The 19,275-nt window shown below is 35.8% G+C and overlaps 1 protein-coding gene across 8 annotated transcripts in view; it reads right to left on the bottom strand.

The window, feature by feature from the left end:
* LOC143225469 (uncharacterized) overlaps positions 1-19,275 on the bottom strand; it is a 159,926-nt gene that overhangs the window by 25,503 nt on the left and 115,148 nt on the right. For 6 of the 8 annotated variants that reach the window (XR_013013862.1, XR_013013861.1, XM_076454940.1 and 3 more), the window contains one exon: positions 14,082-14,243. The exons of 1 other annotated variant lie outside the window; for it this stretch is intronic. Coding sequence is in view for 4 of the 7 variants with exons in the window: in XM_076454940.1 (XP_076311055.1) it covers positions 14,082-14,243 (162 nt within the window). In the remaining 3 variants the exon portion in view is untranslated. Of the gene's footprint in view, positions 1-14,081; positions 14,244-19,275 lie in introns of those variants that run through there. One more of the 8 variants, XR_013013864.1, reaches the window with a different exon arrangement.

Raw genomic sequence — 19,275 nt, forward strand, 5'->3', positions numbered from 1 at the left:
ATAGTGACATTAATACGCTCAAACAAAGAATTTTCAATGATTAAATTTGTTTGTCTGTAATAGATCAAAACTACATCGGGCTATCTGCCGTGTCTACCATCGGAGTATCAATGATTAAATGTCCTTTTAAATTAATAAAATCTGTTTTGAGAATGGGAGTGAATATTACACTGTTTTATCTTTAGTTATGTTATGAAATTAAGATCATCTTATCTCCATTAGAAATTTTAAAACAGTATTTTTAATCCACTTAAAGATAAAGATATATTTGATCAAGGAAATAGGACAACCTGCGTTATTCGCTCTCTTGTTTTAATGAATTTACGTAAAATAATTTAACTGAGTTATGCCGCTTTAATATTCAAATAAATATTTGTTTTCTGGTAGTGTATTTATACATAACTAAGTAATCTATAAAGGTGAATAATTATAATACTTATCTGAGTTTACAGTTCCGTTTAATTGTAAATTAAGAGCAGTAATTTTTTTTTGGAAAACTGCAATTTCTTTAATCACATTTTCTGTGCTATCTTTCGTACTAGGTATAATCTTCAACACAAAATATTCAATGATATTCAGTTATGATCATTTCTAGCTAAAAGTTTAGATTTAAACTAATTTACTGATTAATAAAAGCACATGCTGTGATTTCAACTAACCTGGTATGGTAAGGAATGAATAATATATAGAATTATTACGATGTCAAAAAAAAAACAACCTAAAGAACTAGTTAACAGCATTTGCTTCTGTTCAAAGATACGACACCTATGATTGTATTATTGGAATCAGAACAACGAACAACACTCGCTATCTTTTATCAGTTACAAGCCTTTGTGATGGAAAGATAGTGATACACCCTTAATCTTAGGAGCGCCTACCTGTCATGACTGATAAATTAGACATTTCTTGTTTCATCCTTTAGAGATGATCTATACCATTTACTAGTTTTAACTAACTTTTGCATATATTTCTCGAACATACTACAGATAAATTTAACACACTGTATAGAAGCGAAAGGATGAAAAGCAGTCTTTTATCTCCCTAGTCATTTTATGGAATATTAATCACAAATTTCGAACGTGTCATCGTAAAGCTGTTTAAGTAGAAAGTGTTTAAAATACACATAAAGCGTGAGACACGAACTACAATACTTGAATAAATCGACAGGAGGGAATTACATAAACCATTTTCATTATGAAACAGGATAACGTGGTGTTATTTATTCCCATGTCTAGGACTTACCTGAACCCTCCCATCTTTTCTCATAATGTTCGTATTTTATTGTTTTTGTTGTTATTCGTGAAGTATCAGTAATTATTATTTATAACAGAAGTACTTATCTTTCTTTTCCACATGAAATTCTATAAAGTTTATATTTTAAGTACAATCATAGCATAGTCTATGATATACATGAACTAGAGAGATAATAAGAGATTCGAGTTATCTTGGCCCTTTGTCAGCTTGGGATGCGAGTTGCATAGAAATGGCCTGTTTACTGGGAGCCTTGTTGTGTTTCATTTATCGCTAGTTAAATAAAATGATTATCTTCTAGAATCATGACTAGTGATATTCGGGAAAGTGTTTTTATATATGCAAGTATATTATATTTTCTCAAATGATTAGTGTAGCGTTCGTCTAAAAACTCAAGTACCCACAAAATTTTGATATTGGTGTGTAGCAATGGCATTGAAGTTCAAGACGGAGTTCCCATGGTTCACTCAATTAATTTAACACATTTGTGCAACAAATACTATAATAAATATTTTATTATTTTCACTAGATAGACAAATATCTGTTTGCCTTCTTCTGTCCATACTAACTGCTTTTTTATTGGGTTATGTGATGAAAATACATTTCAGTTAAACTGTTGAAACTGCAATTTTTTGTTTTTAATTTTATACTTCGTAGCTTTTAATTTGTTTTAATTGTATTATATTTACCTATTTGTATTTTATATTTTATTTTTAATTCTTTTTCATTTTAGTATTTTGTTGTATGTTTTGTAAATTAATTGCATTTTTAAAATTTTTTATCATTGTTACATTATTTATTAGTCCCATAAACTGTTACTTGAGTTCCCTGTTTAACGCTGTTGTGAGTTACAAGTTAAGTAATTAAGTTTAATTACATTTTGTTCTTTATATGATGCCAGCACTATAGCATTTCACAATTAACTGTGTACATTTATTTTTTTATTGTTGCTCAATACTTACTTCAACCTTTTAAAACAGAAATTTCTTTATTATGTCTCAATCATAACCAAATGTTATAGTTATTACAGTTTCATAGTGTTGTAATCTATTTTTTATTTTATTTTAGATGTTTGTTTGCTAGAATGAACTAATCGTAATGATCATGTAATAGTCTAGAAAATTTTGAGTTGTTAGTATGAAACAAGAGCTATATAAACGACAGTTAGTGAGCTATTCATTGAAGCAATACATCAATTAAATATTCGGTTCAATGTTAGTAGTGAGCTTGACAGAGTTATTGTGTTTGTTGATCAATAAATTAGCAAGCCGTTATGCTTTATCGCTTGATTAGCGACAAAGTCTGTAAGTAAGTTTATAAGTTAAAAGAATACATATCATTAGTTTTGAAATTTCTGTTGAAATTTTGTTTGTGAAGTTTTACCTCCACATAAATGTAGCCTGTTTTGTATCAAACGTTATCAAATATATAAATTAATTTATTATCGTTATGTGGACTCGACTTGGTATTATTTTTATGAAGTAATTAAAAACATTCTTTACAATAGAAGGCATTACAAAGAAAAGCGGGATTATTTTAGCGAAAATAAAGTAGAACTTTGAGTAAGCTTTAAGATGACAAAATGAATATGAGAGGAAATTGAAACTATGCTAGAAACAATAAATAATTAACTTATTATGAAGAAAGAAACAGAAAATTAGGATGATATAAAATAAATGGAAGAAGGATAAAAATAAATATTAAAAGAGGAGTTAGAGAAAATTTGTAAAAAATTAAAAGAAGATCAAAAGATAACAAACAAGAATTTAAAGAAAGAGATGTATTATTTAAAGAAGAATTAAGAATTAACATAAATATAATTGTAGACAAGATCCATGAGTATATTAAGAAAATACAATTTTAAGGTGCAGAAAGACATCAAAAAGTAAAAAAAAGGCTATAATGACTCAACTGAAAGAGTAAAAGAAAAAAAATACCAATGACGGAACACGAGGTCTGCTCAAAAAATACGCGGACTGTTTGAATTGCGCGGCTCCAGTTGGTTCCAGGGGAATCCGCTTGGTGTCGCTAGGTTCACACAGATCAGCTGATTACGACGGCATTTCCCGATTGCAGATATCTTCATTTGTGTATTAGCTACGCGGTTGTAAGTGAAGTGCGATTTTTTCGCTTGGCGGATTTCAGAATGAATGACCTGAAAGAACAACGACTTGCTGTGAAATTTTGTGTTAAACTTGGAAAATCTGCGACTGAAACTTTTGCTATGCTTAACACGGCTTACGGTGATGTTGCTATGAAGCGTACGGCATGTTTCAAGTGGCATGAACGTTTTAAGGATGGTCGACAGTCCATTGAAGATGATGAGCGTCCTGGACGTCCTTCCACGTCAACTGACGACCCACACGTCGACAAAATCAACACCCTGGTGCGGGCAAATCGACGTCTGACTGTCAGGGAGCTTGCTGAAGAGTGTGGGATATCAGTTGGATCTTGTTACGAGATTTTGACCGAAAAATTGAAGATGCACCGCGTTGCTGCGAAATTCAGCCCTCAGAACTCGTGAGTTTTTGGTCAAACACTCGATCGCTGTTCTTCCCCACCCCCCCTACTCACCTGAGCTTGCTCCTTGCGATTTTTTCTTGTTCCCCAAACTCAAAAGACCCTTGAAAGGAAGAAGATTTGAGACGATTCCCGAGATTAAGGCAAATGCGACGAAGGAGCTGGAGGACATTACAAAAGAAACGCACCAGGACTGTTTCAACAAGTGAAAACACCGTTAGGATAAGTGTGTGCGTTGGGGAGGAGAGTACTTTAAAGGGGTTTCAGACCTGTAACTTCTAAATAAAGTACATTTTGTTTTATGACGTCAGTCCGCATATTTTTTGAACAGCCCTCGTACTTCATTTGAATAATGTGCAAATCAAATCCGTTACATTTCTTTGTGCATTTTCCCAAATATGACAACCTAAAACATTATTTATTATAAAATATGAAATAGGTGAAACTATTTTGTATATACTTCTACTACTGCTCTGATATCTGTGACTACAAGATCTTTTTGGAATAACTCCGACAAAGGCATCGACCAATTCAGTTTCAAAATTTATCTGAGCAGCTCAGCAGCATTACCCAATTAAAAATCCAATGGACTGCTGTGTCATGGGAAGCGTATATTAGGTTTTGTTCAAAACAATTTCCAGAGTGAAAGAGTGGAATAGTGAAAAACGTGGTATTCATCTAGCTGCCCATTTAAAAGGATCAGCTTTACTGACATTATGCAACATTGCAGCTGATTTCAATAACAAATGTCAAGCGTTAGTAGCTGCCTTATCTAACAGGTTTAGAGTAACTTACTAGAATGAAGTGTCCAAAGCAAAGATTCAGGTTATCATGAAAAATGAGACCTTGGCAGAACTTGCAAACAATTTGGAAAAAACAACAACAATTATTTTACTCAAATGTTCCACTTGGAATGGTGAATTTATTGGCATGTGATTAATTTAGAGATGCCGTAACATATTATGAAAATTAGGTTTAAACAAAGTAGGTGTAATTTTTAAAGGAAACTCCCTGTTTAGTGGATGAGGAAACTTAAAGTCCATTAAGGACTCAGATAAATAACTAAAGTCGCCTTCTAGAAGTTACAAGATGATCTGATCAAGTAGCATTAAAACATTCACTTACTCTGACAGTAGTCTAGAAGAACTGAAAGCATTACTTAATCAACTAATTCCACAGAACTGAGAAGATATACCACAAATTAGTAAATGTTTCAAATATAAAAATCATACTGCTATGAACTGCAGGCAAAATCCTATGTGTAATAAAAGCTCCTCACAAAAGATGTCAGAAGCAACTGTTATTAATGTAGGAAAGATGGGCATTATAATGAAGAGGGGTAATGAACCAAAAGCTGTTAATACATCAAGTAAACAAGACATTATGGAGGAAGTTTCGAGCTCAACCAGATCAAAGGAACTACAAAGAACTAAATAGACATTGAAAAATAGAAATTAATTGGACTCTGTTCCAAATAAAACAAGAAATTGATTGCTCATGAATCAATGTGTTTATGGATGACAAACTTTGAAGAATTTTGACTGGCACTGTTAAAATTGTTTTTAATTGTTTTTATCTATATAGTAAATATAGTTATCTACTATATCTGTAGATCAAACTACAGATACAATAGTTAGACCAAATTTGCTAATGAGAGATTGAATTTTGCCTCCAGTAATGATGAAAAATGGAATGATGTAAACACAAGTGGGTATAAAGTTCTAGAGAAATGAGAAATTACTCTTACTGTGAGAAGATTCCCAACAGCTTATAATATGTGGATAATTGACATCAAAGAAAAGTGCAAATGGGAAACTGACATAATACAAAAACACGGTCGGAGATTAGATTAGCTTCAGAGTATATCAACAGGAAGTATTTTTGTGCTGCATAACAATTCCTGAACAAGAATAGTAGTCATTGGACCACCAAGATGTGAAATACTCATATCAGGGCCTGTAAATAATAGACTAACATCTAGTAAATGAGCTCTAGTGAAACCAAACACTCCAACATGTGCTGTTGGGTTAATGGTTGTAAAAGTCTTACAAATCTTAAGAATAAAATTGTAATCTTTACAACCATGAACACAACAAATCATGAAATTCGAGTCATATTTGGAATGGACATAACAAGATGTGAGGCTGTATTACAGCAAAATAAAGGACATTGCAAAATTGAGGGATTTATCTCATTTGGAAAGAGACACTAAATGTTGTTTAAGACCTAAGTTATTTCCATTATTATCCATATGAGCAAAAATGTATACTTTAGATAGATCATGTGGCATTGAAATGACTGGTTAATTTTTACAACAAAGAGAGCCACATAGCAAGATGGGTCGAAAGATTTCAGGAGAATAACTTCCACATATTTTACCCTGATATAGGTTATTGAATACTGACTTACTGATTCTTTTAAAAAGTGGAATGTGTAAATTAGAACCAAAAACTATCAGAAGTAGTAATCTTTGAGGTAAGATGTAGAAAGTTTGGTATCAAATCTTCATATATGGCGGTTTGCAACCTCACTTACAGGAGCTGAACAGTGCTACAGGTTACATCATTTGCTTATGGAATATCAAAATGCTTTCTCCAGTGGACCTCATTACTTAGGCTTAACAAATAAAATATATCATAAGAGTGAACTGGAAATTCAGCCCCAGTATATCAGTTAGGCAGTTCACATTTGTAAAGCATACTTATGTTTTCAAAAATATACAAGCAATGAAGGAGCATGGAGTAATAGAACCAAATACTGATCTATCTTTTTCAAAAGACAAGGTTCTGCATGGAGTATCAAAAGGTGAATGAAGTCTCAAGAAAGGATGCCTATCCAGAGCCAGATTAACCCAAGAATTTGCAGAATTTAATTTTATAAGTTATTTTGGATTATTTATTTATTGGCTAGCACTTTTACCAAAACCTGATTGTACAACAAAGTAAACGACTGCTGCACCTTTTGTAAAAACCGGATCCACGGCTGGCCACAAAATAGATATTGACATGCTATCAACATTCAGTAAGTAATGATTTCGATCCTGTACAAATACAGCAATGTTAGTACAGGAAAATAAGAAAATGGTTTGTAAGTGTGAAGTGCCTATGTGCAGTACCTGTGGGAAATGCCCTCGATGTCAGTATGGATGCAACAATTTAAACCAAGAGGTCAAAATGGCAGAAAAAGCAGATGGAAAACAGGTACAGAGCAAATTAAAGGAACGAAGAAAGAAAAGGGGAGGATTTATTATCCAATTCCATTGGAGAGTGATGAAAATGAAATATACAGCTTACTTTTGAGGATTCCTTGAATTTTGTGACACTAAAGAAATGACACAGATCATCCAATAACTCAAGTGTGAAAGTAAGGCATGCAAGACGTTACAGTACTACTCCAACATGCCGATAGAATGATATCTATTCAATTTGACAGTTCTATGGTATCGAATCCACAATTACATCAAACTTTCCAATCAAAGAAGCTCAACAGAAGACATTAAGTTTAAGCGCTCCTGACAAGAGAAACTGATAGCTTCCATTATTGGGTTACTTGTGTTGGTCAGTGGCATCCCGGAGGGTGTGTCCAGCGGACCATAAATCCTCTCCATCTTGACCCTTCCAGTGAACAGGAGGTCGAGTGTACTTCTGCTAATGTTGCCGATAATCAGCTGATTCCTGTGACCTCTGTCTGGGCCTCTGTTGTAACTGTCACCAGTGATGCCAAAAGGGTTTTGAGGCTGAGAATTCTATACCCCTCTTCTGAGTGCATGAGAGACCTCTGATGCTCTGGCGTGCTGATTGCTGGCACAAGAGTGTTATATCTTGAGTAAATAATAATATCTGGCCTGTTGGTTCTGCTGCTGCTGCAAGTTGGTCAACCTTCTCATTGTACTTGACAGCAGCATGGCCTGGGACATACACAAAGGTGGGAGATTTATCATGGAGATAAGGTGCAGCCTCTCTCTACCCATCAAGTAGCCAGTCATTCTAGATTCTCTGCAACACTGCCACAGAGTAGGTGGCAAACACAACTGCGGTGACATCAGGGGATTCTCGGACAAGCCATCCAAGAGCTTACTTGACCGCCTTAAATTCGTTTCTGGTGCTACTGGTGTACAGGGTGCATTGCATGCTCCAGACTTCTCAGTTATGGGTGTGCCATCCAAAAAAACAGCAAATCCCCAACCAGTTCTCATAATCTCTAGTGTGAACGAGCCATGTGTTGCAATGATGAGATTTCCCTTCTATCCAAATTCCTGGAACATCTCCTGGCATGCTGTTTCTGCTACACCTTGAGGCCGCTCTCTAAAATCTCTGTTGAACTTGACAATCACTGCAGTTGGCACGGCCATTCCTCTTCTGTAGACCAAAACCATGGAGCTTGGTTGGAAAGAGAATATGAATTGGAGATCTTCTTGCAACCCAGTGCAGCTACTTCAAGCCACGACTTCCTCTTTAGATGAGACCTAGGTGCTACTTCAAATCTTGTGTGGCGTAGAGAACGTCTTTGTTGGTTGGATGATTCAGCAGTGAAAGAGTACTTCCTTATTAGTATGTGAAGTCCATGCCTTGGCTTTTGTCAAGCCTTGGCAAACTGTATGCCTCTTTGTGATGTTTGTCTGTCCTTGATACTTGGAAATTCAGTGAGATGAGAGAGTACTGGCACTGAAGTTGATTTGATGCAACCTGTGGTGATCCTGAGACATGCGTTCTGCAGCCTTTTCAGCTCTCCAAGTTCGTTGTCGCTGAGTTGTGCCAGGGGCAGTGCATAATGAACCACTGAAAGCATAAGGCTTCTGTACAGCATGTTCAAGTGACATTCCTCAGCATGCCTGCCTGCTGCAGCACAAAGGGCATTCATTCCTTTTGTGGCCCTGACAATGAATTCATCCACATGCTGGGAGAAGTTCAGATAGCACAATAAGTCCTCCTGTGTAATTTCTGTGTCTCCGAAGGTTAAAATGGAAATGCATGTGTCAGCACGGTTGTTGAGAGTAAGGAACAATACTTTGGCCTTCTCTGGATTAATCATCGTGCCATTATCTTTACACCAGTCTCTTATGTTGTCCAGCCTTGGTTGAATCCTACTTGTTACCATTTCTCTAGTTGTCCCGCTGGTATGAATCAAGATATCATTAGCAAAGGTTTTGATTCTGATGTCAGGTCTGTCCAGCCTTGCTAGATCAAGGGTGTAAATATTAAAAAGGACAGATGACAGAGATGAACCCTGTGGGAGGCCAGTGGTTATGGTTGACCAGTCTGACCTCCATTTATGATGTTTCATAATGACACGGCGCTGGCTGAGGGCTGACATAATCCATCTGATACACAAAGTTGGGAGTCCCAAGTGCAACATCTTGTCAGCGAGGAGAGAAAGTCGCACCTTATTCTAGGCATCTTCAAGATCAAGAGCTACTGCTAAAGTGTTCTCTTTCCGTTCAAAACTAGACCACGTTTCTGCTGTGAAGCTGGCGGTAATGACACAAGTATTACGTTGAGGTCTGTATCCTTGAACAATATCAGGAAGCAGGTGCTCAACCTGTTTGATGATGTAGCAAGCAACAACTCTCTCAGAAATCTTTTCAATAAAGTTCTGTATCACAATGATACACTATCCCTTGAGGTTTTTGTAGTCTTTTCCTGGCTTTGGCACAGCACTTATGAAAGCATCTGTCCAGACTTCTGGGATGACTCCTGACTTCCAGCTCTGTTCTTAAGCCTTTGCTTAACTCTGGATCACCTCTATTGGCAGGTCTTTAACATTCTTGACAGTGATGTCATCTGGTCTGGGTACTTCTTCCTTGCTGGTCCTGATGGCATCCGTCACACTTTCCATGTTGAAGTACTGCATGGGCTCACTCACCTTAACCATCTCTCCAATTTGATTCCTTCCGCTGTCCTGTGGTCCTGGTCATTGTGACTACTTTAATTGAAGAATCTAGGAAGATAATCTTTTCCTTGGTCCTCATCAGTGAATAGTACTTCTCCAGAGTCGTTATACGAAGTGGTTCTTCCAGAAGACCTCCGAGCTTTCAGCTTGTTATGGAACTTCCAAAACTCCCTGGTGTTGAGGTTGGACTTATCATGTAACTTAATATCCAATATTGTGTCCTGATGGTTCTAGCTGCAGTTCTCTTGAACCTTGAGATAGCCTGGTTACGTTTAATTCTTAGCTTGGTGAAGACTTCCAAGTTAGCAGTGCCCCTGCACTGCTTAAACTCTCTTTTCTTTCTGTTCTTTTCTTTCCAGACTGGATCCACGTCAGGATTCCACCGGTCAGAGCATTTTTACGTGTGATTATGGTCCTTGGATGTTTCTCTCTCCTGATCCTATCCTTGCTAGTAGCTCAAAACCCCAGTTTTGTCCCTCTGACTGTACAAGGCCTTCTTCCTTGAAGGAGTGACATGATGGAGCTGGTAAAAGAAGCATACTTCACATATGAAGTGATCCCTTCCAACATGGTAGCTCCTCCTCCAAGCGGCCAAATCCCTGGCATCTTTATTTATCAGAGCCAGATCAATCACTGTGTCAGGGTCCCCACATCTCTATGCAAGCCCTATAGGTTCTCCAGTGTTGAGAATGCAAAAAAGTAACTGGGCAAGGGCCTCAAACAGTCCTAGGCCATTTCTGTTGAAGCCCGTGGAATCTAAGCTGGTGTGGCGTGAATTAAAGTCCCCCACAATGAGAAATGGGTTATAATTGAAGCTCAGGTCCTGAAGGCATTCCCACTCTATAGCACTGGGTGCACTGTCACAGGCCATATAAAGGTTGGCCATGGTGAGTGGGCTGGGTAGCCTCGGGTCAGACACTCTCACTAACTGGATCTTCCTGTTGTTGGTGCTGTATAGTACTTGATCATCTAGACGTTCCACTCTGATTGTGCTATCTATCCTGCTAGCAATGGCTAGTCCACTATTGCCTAACAGTCTTCCCAAAGTCCGTCCTTCCAGATCGAATTCAGCATTGTCTTGAAGCTTGATCTCCTGCAGAAGTATCAGGTCGAATGCCCCAATTACCTTTTACAAGATAAGTTTACTTCCTCTTATTCCCCTGATGTTGTAGTATGCAACTATGAGATGTTTCCTTCTCAATCTTTCACACTTTTCAATGAGTCGCCTCTTTCCAGCTCTTTTCCCAGGCGTCTTCTTCCGAGGATTTCTTTCTTCCTCTTACTCCTATCCACTCTTCTCCTACTGACCATTTGGGTCATATGTCTAGGCGTGCGCACACCGTAGCTCCGGCCAGCACCCGCTTGGGTGCTAATTGTAGAGTTTATTGTATCTGTAGTCAGTAAGTTACTGTTCACTTGCACAGCGACGGGTCAGTGCATATTTCCCAGGGGCTACCTGAGTTAGGTGGGCAGCGACTGATCAATGACGCTAAATAGTACCCCCACCGTCGTAGTCGACCCCTGGCGGGTATCCTAACGCCGATATGGACACCCTTAAAACCGGTGACTGCCACCTACCGTGTTGTGTCTGCTGGTAACAGCATCAGCAGCTGGAGTGTCCTATCCAAGACTCAAGTTGAGCCATTGGTCTTCTAAATGACTTCTCATCTGCCTGGAGGATAGTCACTCCTCTTCCTTTCTGTCAGGGCAAGTTCCTTTAGCACTTAGATAAAAATCCTAATCCACAAGGCAGCAAAACTATTTAACCTATATCTGGGTCTTGAATCGTGGATGTCAGAGCGTGTCCACACACCTCTGGGGCTCAAGATGCTCCGAGATCCCTTGCAGTTTAGCCTGGGCCGTGAGGTTCCCAGTTACTGTATGTTGCCATGGAGATGCACTGCAAAAGTCCTGGTGCAGGAGATGTTCTGTACTGGCAGAGGGAGACTTACAAAGTCCGCTCCCCTTTCCACCTGTAGGCTAGCCAGTAGAGGCAGCTGAAAGCGAAAATGTAGAAGCACTACACTACGTCCATTACTCCACTAGCTGCATCACAACATCCTGTGGTCGCACCACCAACACATTTATATTCTGAATAACTGTATTAAGGATTCTATCTACCATATTACTTTCAGGAGATCCAGATGGTCTTATGAATGTGATTGGAAATCCCATTTGTAAGAAGTCTCGTGATACAAAACTATTCTTATCTGCTAACGATGTGCAACAAGCTCTGTCAAAGAAATGTATTCAGAGAAAAGTTATACTTGCACTGCTACTGCTGTGTTAGTTGATGTCATTCAAAGATGTGAAAAAGAGATTGTAGACTGGAGAACAAGCTTTTGAAACAGTTAAATGAGGCTTTTGTTACTTGAAGTTTTGGTTTAAGCTAGAATCTGCAGTACGATCCGTTCAGCATTACTACAAGTGAACTGCAGACTACTGCTTGTAGCTTACCATTCATCAAGGTTATTGGAATTATTTCTCTTCAAAGTCAAGGCCTTCATATCTACTCTGAAAACATAAAATGAACTGGAACAAAGAGCTAAGGACACGACAAACTGTGCATGATCTTAGCCAAGAGCACAAGTGAGTAAGTCAACAACACGACACCACACGTGCCTAAAAACGCCAGAAAATATAGTTTTAGTTCATTCCACAATAATGTGAAATATTAACGTATGTCATAAAGCCCAAATCCTGGGTGCTTGGTGAGTGGAAGCACTATTAATGTATATACATATAATCTGAGGATATCGAGGGGCTTTTAGGTCATCTAAATTGGTTCATTCACTATACTAAACTCCAAAATAAAAATAAAACACCTAAAGCCAGCATTCATAAATCAGATATTTATCAAGCTTCCCTTAAATTAATTGAATCAAAGACCAACTACTCTATTAGATAAGTAAAGCTGTCTTAGCTAAAGATGATTTTTATCCTACCGTAATTTAGATTTGCGTCCCTAGTCATACCATTCATATAAGCAAATACGAAAAAAATGATATTGCGTCAATATTATCAATTCCCTTAAGAACCTTAAACTCGTCAATAATATTTATATTTATATATCTGAATATCCCCCAGTGGCACAGTATGTCTGTGCACTATGCTGCTGGAAACAATGCTTAGACAACCGTGGTGAGTAGAGCAAAACGAGCCCTTTGTATAGCTTTGTGTTCAATAAGAAAAACAATAATAACAACAATTTCTGAATGTGCTTTAATTTTTTAAAGTAGCACATTCCCATAATGAACATACAACAGCAGAAACATAAACAATACAAGCCATTAGTGAGAAAGTAAGCTGTTATAAAGCATCAGGTAAACATAACAGAAAATTATTAACAAAAAAAGGACAGTTTTTACCATTATTTGCAGCATTAATACTTTCATTACTTGGTTGTTTGGTAGGATGGGCTATTGGTAAATGTGTTGGACTTAAAATAAGACATAACGTATAGAATAAATGATTGTCATTACGACAGAACTGGCACACACACGTTATCAACCTAAGGTTTAAGAAAGACAAATACACACATTATTAAACTATATAGATAAAGACATGACTATTTTGTTATGGAAAATGATATGTTACCCATAGACGATCAAACAAAGATGATAAATTAACTTTAACAGTGTCATCAGACCTTTCATTTGCAAGTCATGGAACCTGTTAAAATTACAATGAAATTATCAGATAAAGAAAGTTTAGAGATTATCGACAGTAGTTTTCAGAAATTTAAAAGAAAGATGAAATACTTTTAACTCTGATCTGATGAGGAACTAACACGGAGTGACCAAGCAGAATTAGTGATTAGTAGAAGGTCCATCCCAAACAATAACATAATTGACCTTATCAATGACATACTATGAAAGTGAAATAATTTTAACCCTACGGGATGGATAGAACTGGCAGAACAGTTATAAAATATGGATATTCCACAAGAAGTTCTTGTAAATGTAGATAGATGGACGTGTATGAAATATAAAGATTATAGTACACGTGTTAAAATACCCGAATATTCTATATCTAAATGGGTTCATTTGTTTCATGTCTGTCATCATGAGCTGTTGTTAGCCTCTTAACCCTATTAATGTTTAGAGGTTAAGAATTAACTTCATCTGTTGTAATGGTTAAACAATTACTACTTTGAGGTCATTGTTGATGATAAACCAAATAAGAATAATTAGTGTACGTTAATCTGATGTAGAAAATAATGTTTAATGTATTATGCTGTACAGAAATAAATGTCAGAATTCTAAAGATGACATTTAGAAACTCATTATTGAGTAACTTATCGTTGATTGGTTGGTTAATCCAACGTTTATTGCTTACAAAGTGTATTAATTGTCTGCTGTTTCAACTCTAGTCAGAGTAAGTTTCGCAATCCCAAGGCAGCATGGAGAAAAAGAACTTACGTGTGATTTTCCTCTACAACTTCAAACTTGGACGAAAAGCTACCGAAACTATATGGAACGTCAACCAGGCATTCGGCCATGAATTTGTTATTGAACGTACAGTTCAGCGTTGGTTTCCAAGGTTTCGACATGGAGATGAAAGTCTTGAATACCAAGAAGGTCCTGGAAAGAAGCTATCCTTAGATGAAAATAATTAAGAGAGCAGTTGAGACACACACTCGCACAACAGTACACGGACTTGCAAAAAAGCTAAGCGCAAGTAAATCAAGCATTTCCAGCCACCTGAGTACGATTGGAAAGAGAAAAAGTTGGATAAGTGGGTTCCGCATGAGCTGATTGAAGATCAACAAAATTAGCGTTATGAGACTTATCAATTGAACGAATTGAGAATCAAGGTTCTGCCTTTCCTCTACAAATTTTCATTTTTTCAAGCAATTTGACAACTTTTTGAACAATAAACGCTTTCAAAACCAGGCAGTTGCAGAAGAAGCTTTCAGGGAGTTCATTGACCATAAAAACTGATGTCTACAGTAGGGGCATAAACAACATGGCAAGTGTGTTGAAGCAAATGGTGCTTACTTTGATTAAAGCAGGAGTGGGCAAATCCATGGCCACTGGCCACATGGGGCCAGTTGATAGCACAATTGTGACCTGCTCGAGTTTAGGAATCAACTTTTTCTGTCATTTATTTTTTATCGCAAATTTTATAATCAGAAATTGCTCTGTCTTACGTCATCGCTAATGTCGCGCGCTTCATCAACGCCACAGACTCCACCCATTTTGTAACGTCAGTCTGGTTTAAATGTTTGTTATCGAGTGTGCGTTGTTTTGTATGCGTTTGCAAACATATTTTTATTGCGCAATTTTCAAGTGTTTAAATATATTTTGTTTTTAATCCCATGATATGGATAAGTGGATTATTCGAAAACGAAAGAATCCAAATGATGGTGAACACATAGAAAATAAAGACAATTTAAATTATTCTGGCATTACTACCGAAAAGAGAATGGCGCGTGACTGGAAAAACGTGAAACGAAAATTTAATGAAAGTTGAGAATTGAAATTTGCAGTGATTGAAGCAAATAATAAGCCAGTGTGTCTTTTGTGTAACAAAGTTTTTAGGAATAATAAAGTGTACAACCTTAACCAACACTTTAACAATTTTCACAACGTATTTGATGCAAAATTTCCTGTTGGTAGCAAAAATCGTATGAATGAAATTTGTCGTCTAAAAGAAGAACTTCATGAACAAAAGGGAGGCCTAAAAAGGTTTTATCATCGATAGAACTAGTTACGTTAGTTAGCTATAAAATAGCTTGGATTCTAGCTCAAAAAATAAATCATTTTTTGATGCTGAACTAGTAAAATAAATATTGATTGTGGTCATTAAAACTCTGTTGGAGAATTATGATTCAAAAATAAAATATGATATTCTTCAAAAAGTAAATAATTTAGAATTAAGTCGAAGAACAATTGCCCGCAGAATGTTAGAGTTAGTGAAAGACATAGAAAATCAGTTGCTTGAACAAATAAATGACTGTTTGTATTTTTCTTTAGCACTAGATGAGTCAGTAGAGAGGGAAGAAATGTTTGACCTTTGTAGATTATGAGATCGAATATGAGGAGAAACATTTTTGAAAAATTTCTTGAAATGTCAAAAAAATTCAATCTGAATTTTAAAAAAATGGTTTCTATCACAACAGACACTGCTCCCGACATGCCTGGGGCGTAATTCGGATTTGTTGTTCTCTTTAAGCAGCATTTAATTGAAAATAATGTAAAGTCTACGCTGCCATCTTTCCATTGCTTTTTGCATCAGGAAAATTTACGTGATGAACTAAAAAAATTGATGGACAACAAAAATTGTTGTAAAAATTGTGAATTATATTACAAGTGGAAATCTCTCATCCGTCGACAGTTTGTTGAGTCTTTGAAGAAAAGCAGTGACTTTTGTTGAAAAAGGTAAAATTGAAACTTTGTCATGGCAGTGTGATTTGCACTTTCTGTGCAACCTGACGGCTCACTTGAATAATTTGAATACGAAGCATCAGGAAAGAGGTAAAAGAATAAGCGGAACAATTACAAAAGAAAGATTTGATACATTTTGCAAAGTTGAATAGCTTTATAGAAAATAATAAGGACTATGACTTATCTCATGCTGACGATGATCTCTATGTAAACTGGATCAAAAATCTATCTCAAAAATTTGAATCGCGTTTCTTCAAATTAAAAAATTGAAATTGGTATTTGAATTTTTGCAGAATCCATTTCAATTTGACTTAGGAAATTTTAGTAAAGAAATTACATCTTTTTTGTCTTTGGATAAGTGTGGATTTGAAGACGAAATGCTTACCCTGCAAAGTGTAGAACACATAAAAGGTAAACAAAAATGTTCTATCGGAGAGATATGGCTCACTATTCTGATAAATGAGGGTCTTCCAAGTTTAAAGATAGCAATTTTAAAATTATTTTCCATGTTTGGATCCAGATGGGTGTACGAGTCAATATTTTTTACACTATATTTTCTCAAGTCTAGTTACAGATCTCAGCTTACGGACATAAATTTAGAGGCAGAACTAAGATGCTCATTGAGCATAGATATTAAGCCAAATTTCACGAAACTTCAATTTTCACACTGAAGGTTGAAAATGCAATTATTTTTATGTATTAGGTTGTCCAGAAATAAACGACGTTTTTAAACTGCGAAGTTTGGAAAGTATAAGCCAGTGTAAACTAACATCTTTTTTTTTTTAATAGTTGTTTTCATTAGCCACAGTTGTGGCCACTATGAAAAATAAGTTGTCCAGCCCTGGATTAAAACATGCTTTATAACACTGGTTAATACTTTCCAAACTTCGTAGTTTAAAAACGACTTTTATTTCTGAACAACCTAATACATCAAACACTATAATCTATTTATTATCATCTTACAATTCTTGCTAATTATGCTGGAGTACTATTTTTATTTAGATCTATTAAATTACTAGATAAATCTAACACTCTCAAACAGATCAAAGGCTGGTTAAGTCGTCAAGATACATAACTCTAAACAAAACAATAACATATAAACTTTCAAGAAACCTCTTAATCGCTTTGGAGATCAACGAATAATAGTAGGCTGGTTTGGTGGATCTCTCTCTGTAATCTAAGTCAATAAACAACCACTTTAAGTATTTACTCAAGTGTATCGACATGTTTTTTCTGTATGAATGAGTTGTCCTATTCAAAAGTAAAAAAACGTGGCACATTCAAAAGGTTTTCAAACACACTTTAAAGACAGGGTGGAAACCCTGCAAATTTCAAACTGATGCTGAAACAAAATTTACTAATCATTTGTTTCTATATCATATCAAGGAAAATGACGTTCACTACTTCACTACATATAATGAAACCGAAGCAACTATAGTAGAAAAATTTAATTTCATTCTTAAAATTAGAAGGTGGTGATATTTTGCTTATTGTGTAACTTACAAGTATATTGCCATATTTAAAAAGCTAGTCAGTGCCTAAAATCAGTCTTATCATTGCAGTATTGAAATAAGACCAATGGATGTTAATCGTGCTAATAAGTGTGTGGTGAGAAAAAAATCGTTAAAAAATCAAATATCAAAGAAAATTTTGATTGAATATAAACAATTAAGTACAAATTAGTAAAATAAAGCCTCAATTTAGGACAGGTTATATACCCACAAGGACAGACGAAAACTTTATGATCTACAGGAGATTAGAGAGAAATTCTCCAATGTACGAGCTGCAAAGTTATCTCAGAGAAAATTAAATGGAATATTTTATGAATCAGAATCTATGCTGTGAGAGAAGTACTATATGGACAAGGAAGGGGTAAAAGCAAACTGCATTATGTAAAGTGGAAAGAATATTTTAATAATTTTGATAGCTGGATATCTTAAATACATATGAATCACCTGCCTTCATAGAATGATAAGCATAACTCTCACTTGTTACTTTTCGTGGATCAACTATATATGACATTATCTGGAAATAGGGAGCTATTTTCTATGATAATATCTGAGATATATTGCCAGTAATACCCTAATAAATTATGTTACTCAACTTCTGAGATCTATAAAACTTGATGGTTCATGATAGTTGGCCCTTGTCGAATTACAGCATACACATACCTGGCACAATGTATATCACAGAACAGAATGGATCTTTTGTCTATCTCGTACTCAAATTCTTGACAAAATCATTTATATTAGACCAGGTCATTACAAAATTCCTGAAAACTGAATTAGAATTAGAAGCAAATAATATAACTATTTAGTATACCCGGCAAACAACCTTTATTTACTTAAGATTCATTGTCTCAAAAAATAAGTGAATGATTGAGTCTATATTGTTTGATTCTGCATTATATACAGTTTTTAGATTCTGTATTATATACAGTACTTAGATTCTGTATTAATCACATGGTATCAGAGCCCAATAAAGCTCCATATACTCCGAGAATCCATGGTGATTTTTATTTACTCTATGTTTAATTAGATACTTTAGAATCTAGTATTGTTGGTGATACACGTATACCACTATTATGAATCATTCAAATTAAAAGTCATAATAGAGACACGATCATTGAAACATTTACAAATCCTCATTATCCACCCACTGAGACAAATTTAAATGGTGAAATTGGCGATCTATTCCATTTGAACAAGGAAGAGTCATTCTAACACATTATTTTTATCATCTGTGCAATCATGAGAGTGCTTTAATATTATGAACCAGCCACGTATGAGGTATATTATGATCACTAAATGAGCTGGCAGTTAATGGCAATGAGATCACGGGTTAGGTGATGTATTGGATGATCTGTTTCGTTCAGCTATATCTTTTCTGAAGAAAAAAGGCAATAAAAAGAAGAATTACAGAAAGGTCCTGTGTTTGGAACTACTAAAACCAAGAGAATAAAAACATTGATCCCACGTTTGTTTCAAATAGTAGTTATGTCCTTTCTACCTCATGATAATTCCTGTCAGTATAAAAAAGTCTTAGCTAGGGTTATTCTTCCTCTGCGGATGAAAAACCTAGATTCAGCATCTGACATAAAAGAAATGAAATGAAGATAATTCTACACCTGTCAATCTTTTTCTTCATTCTCTGATTTCTCAAGATGATTTACACTTAAAAGACAAACTAATTTCATCATCTCACAATCTTTATGCAGATACGTTGT

The sequence above is a fragment of the Tachypleus tridentatus genome, chromosome 9 (genome assembly GCF_004210375.1).
Source record: "Tachypleus tridentatus isolate NWPU-2018 chromosome 9, ASM421037v1, whole genome shotgun sequence".
Classification (NCBI taxonomy): domain Eukaryota; kingdom Metazoa; phylum Arthropoda; class Merostomata; order Xiphosura; family Limulidae; genus Tachypleus; species Tachypleus tridentatus.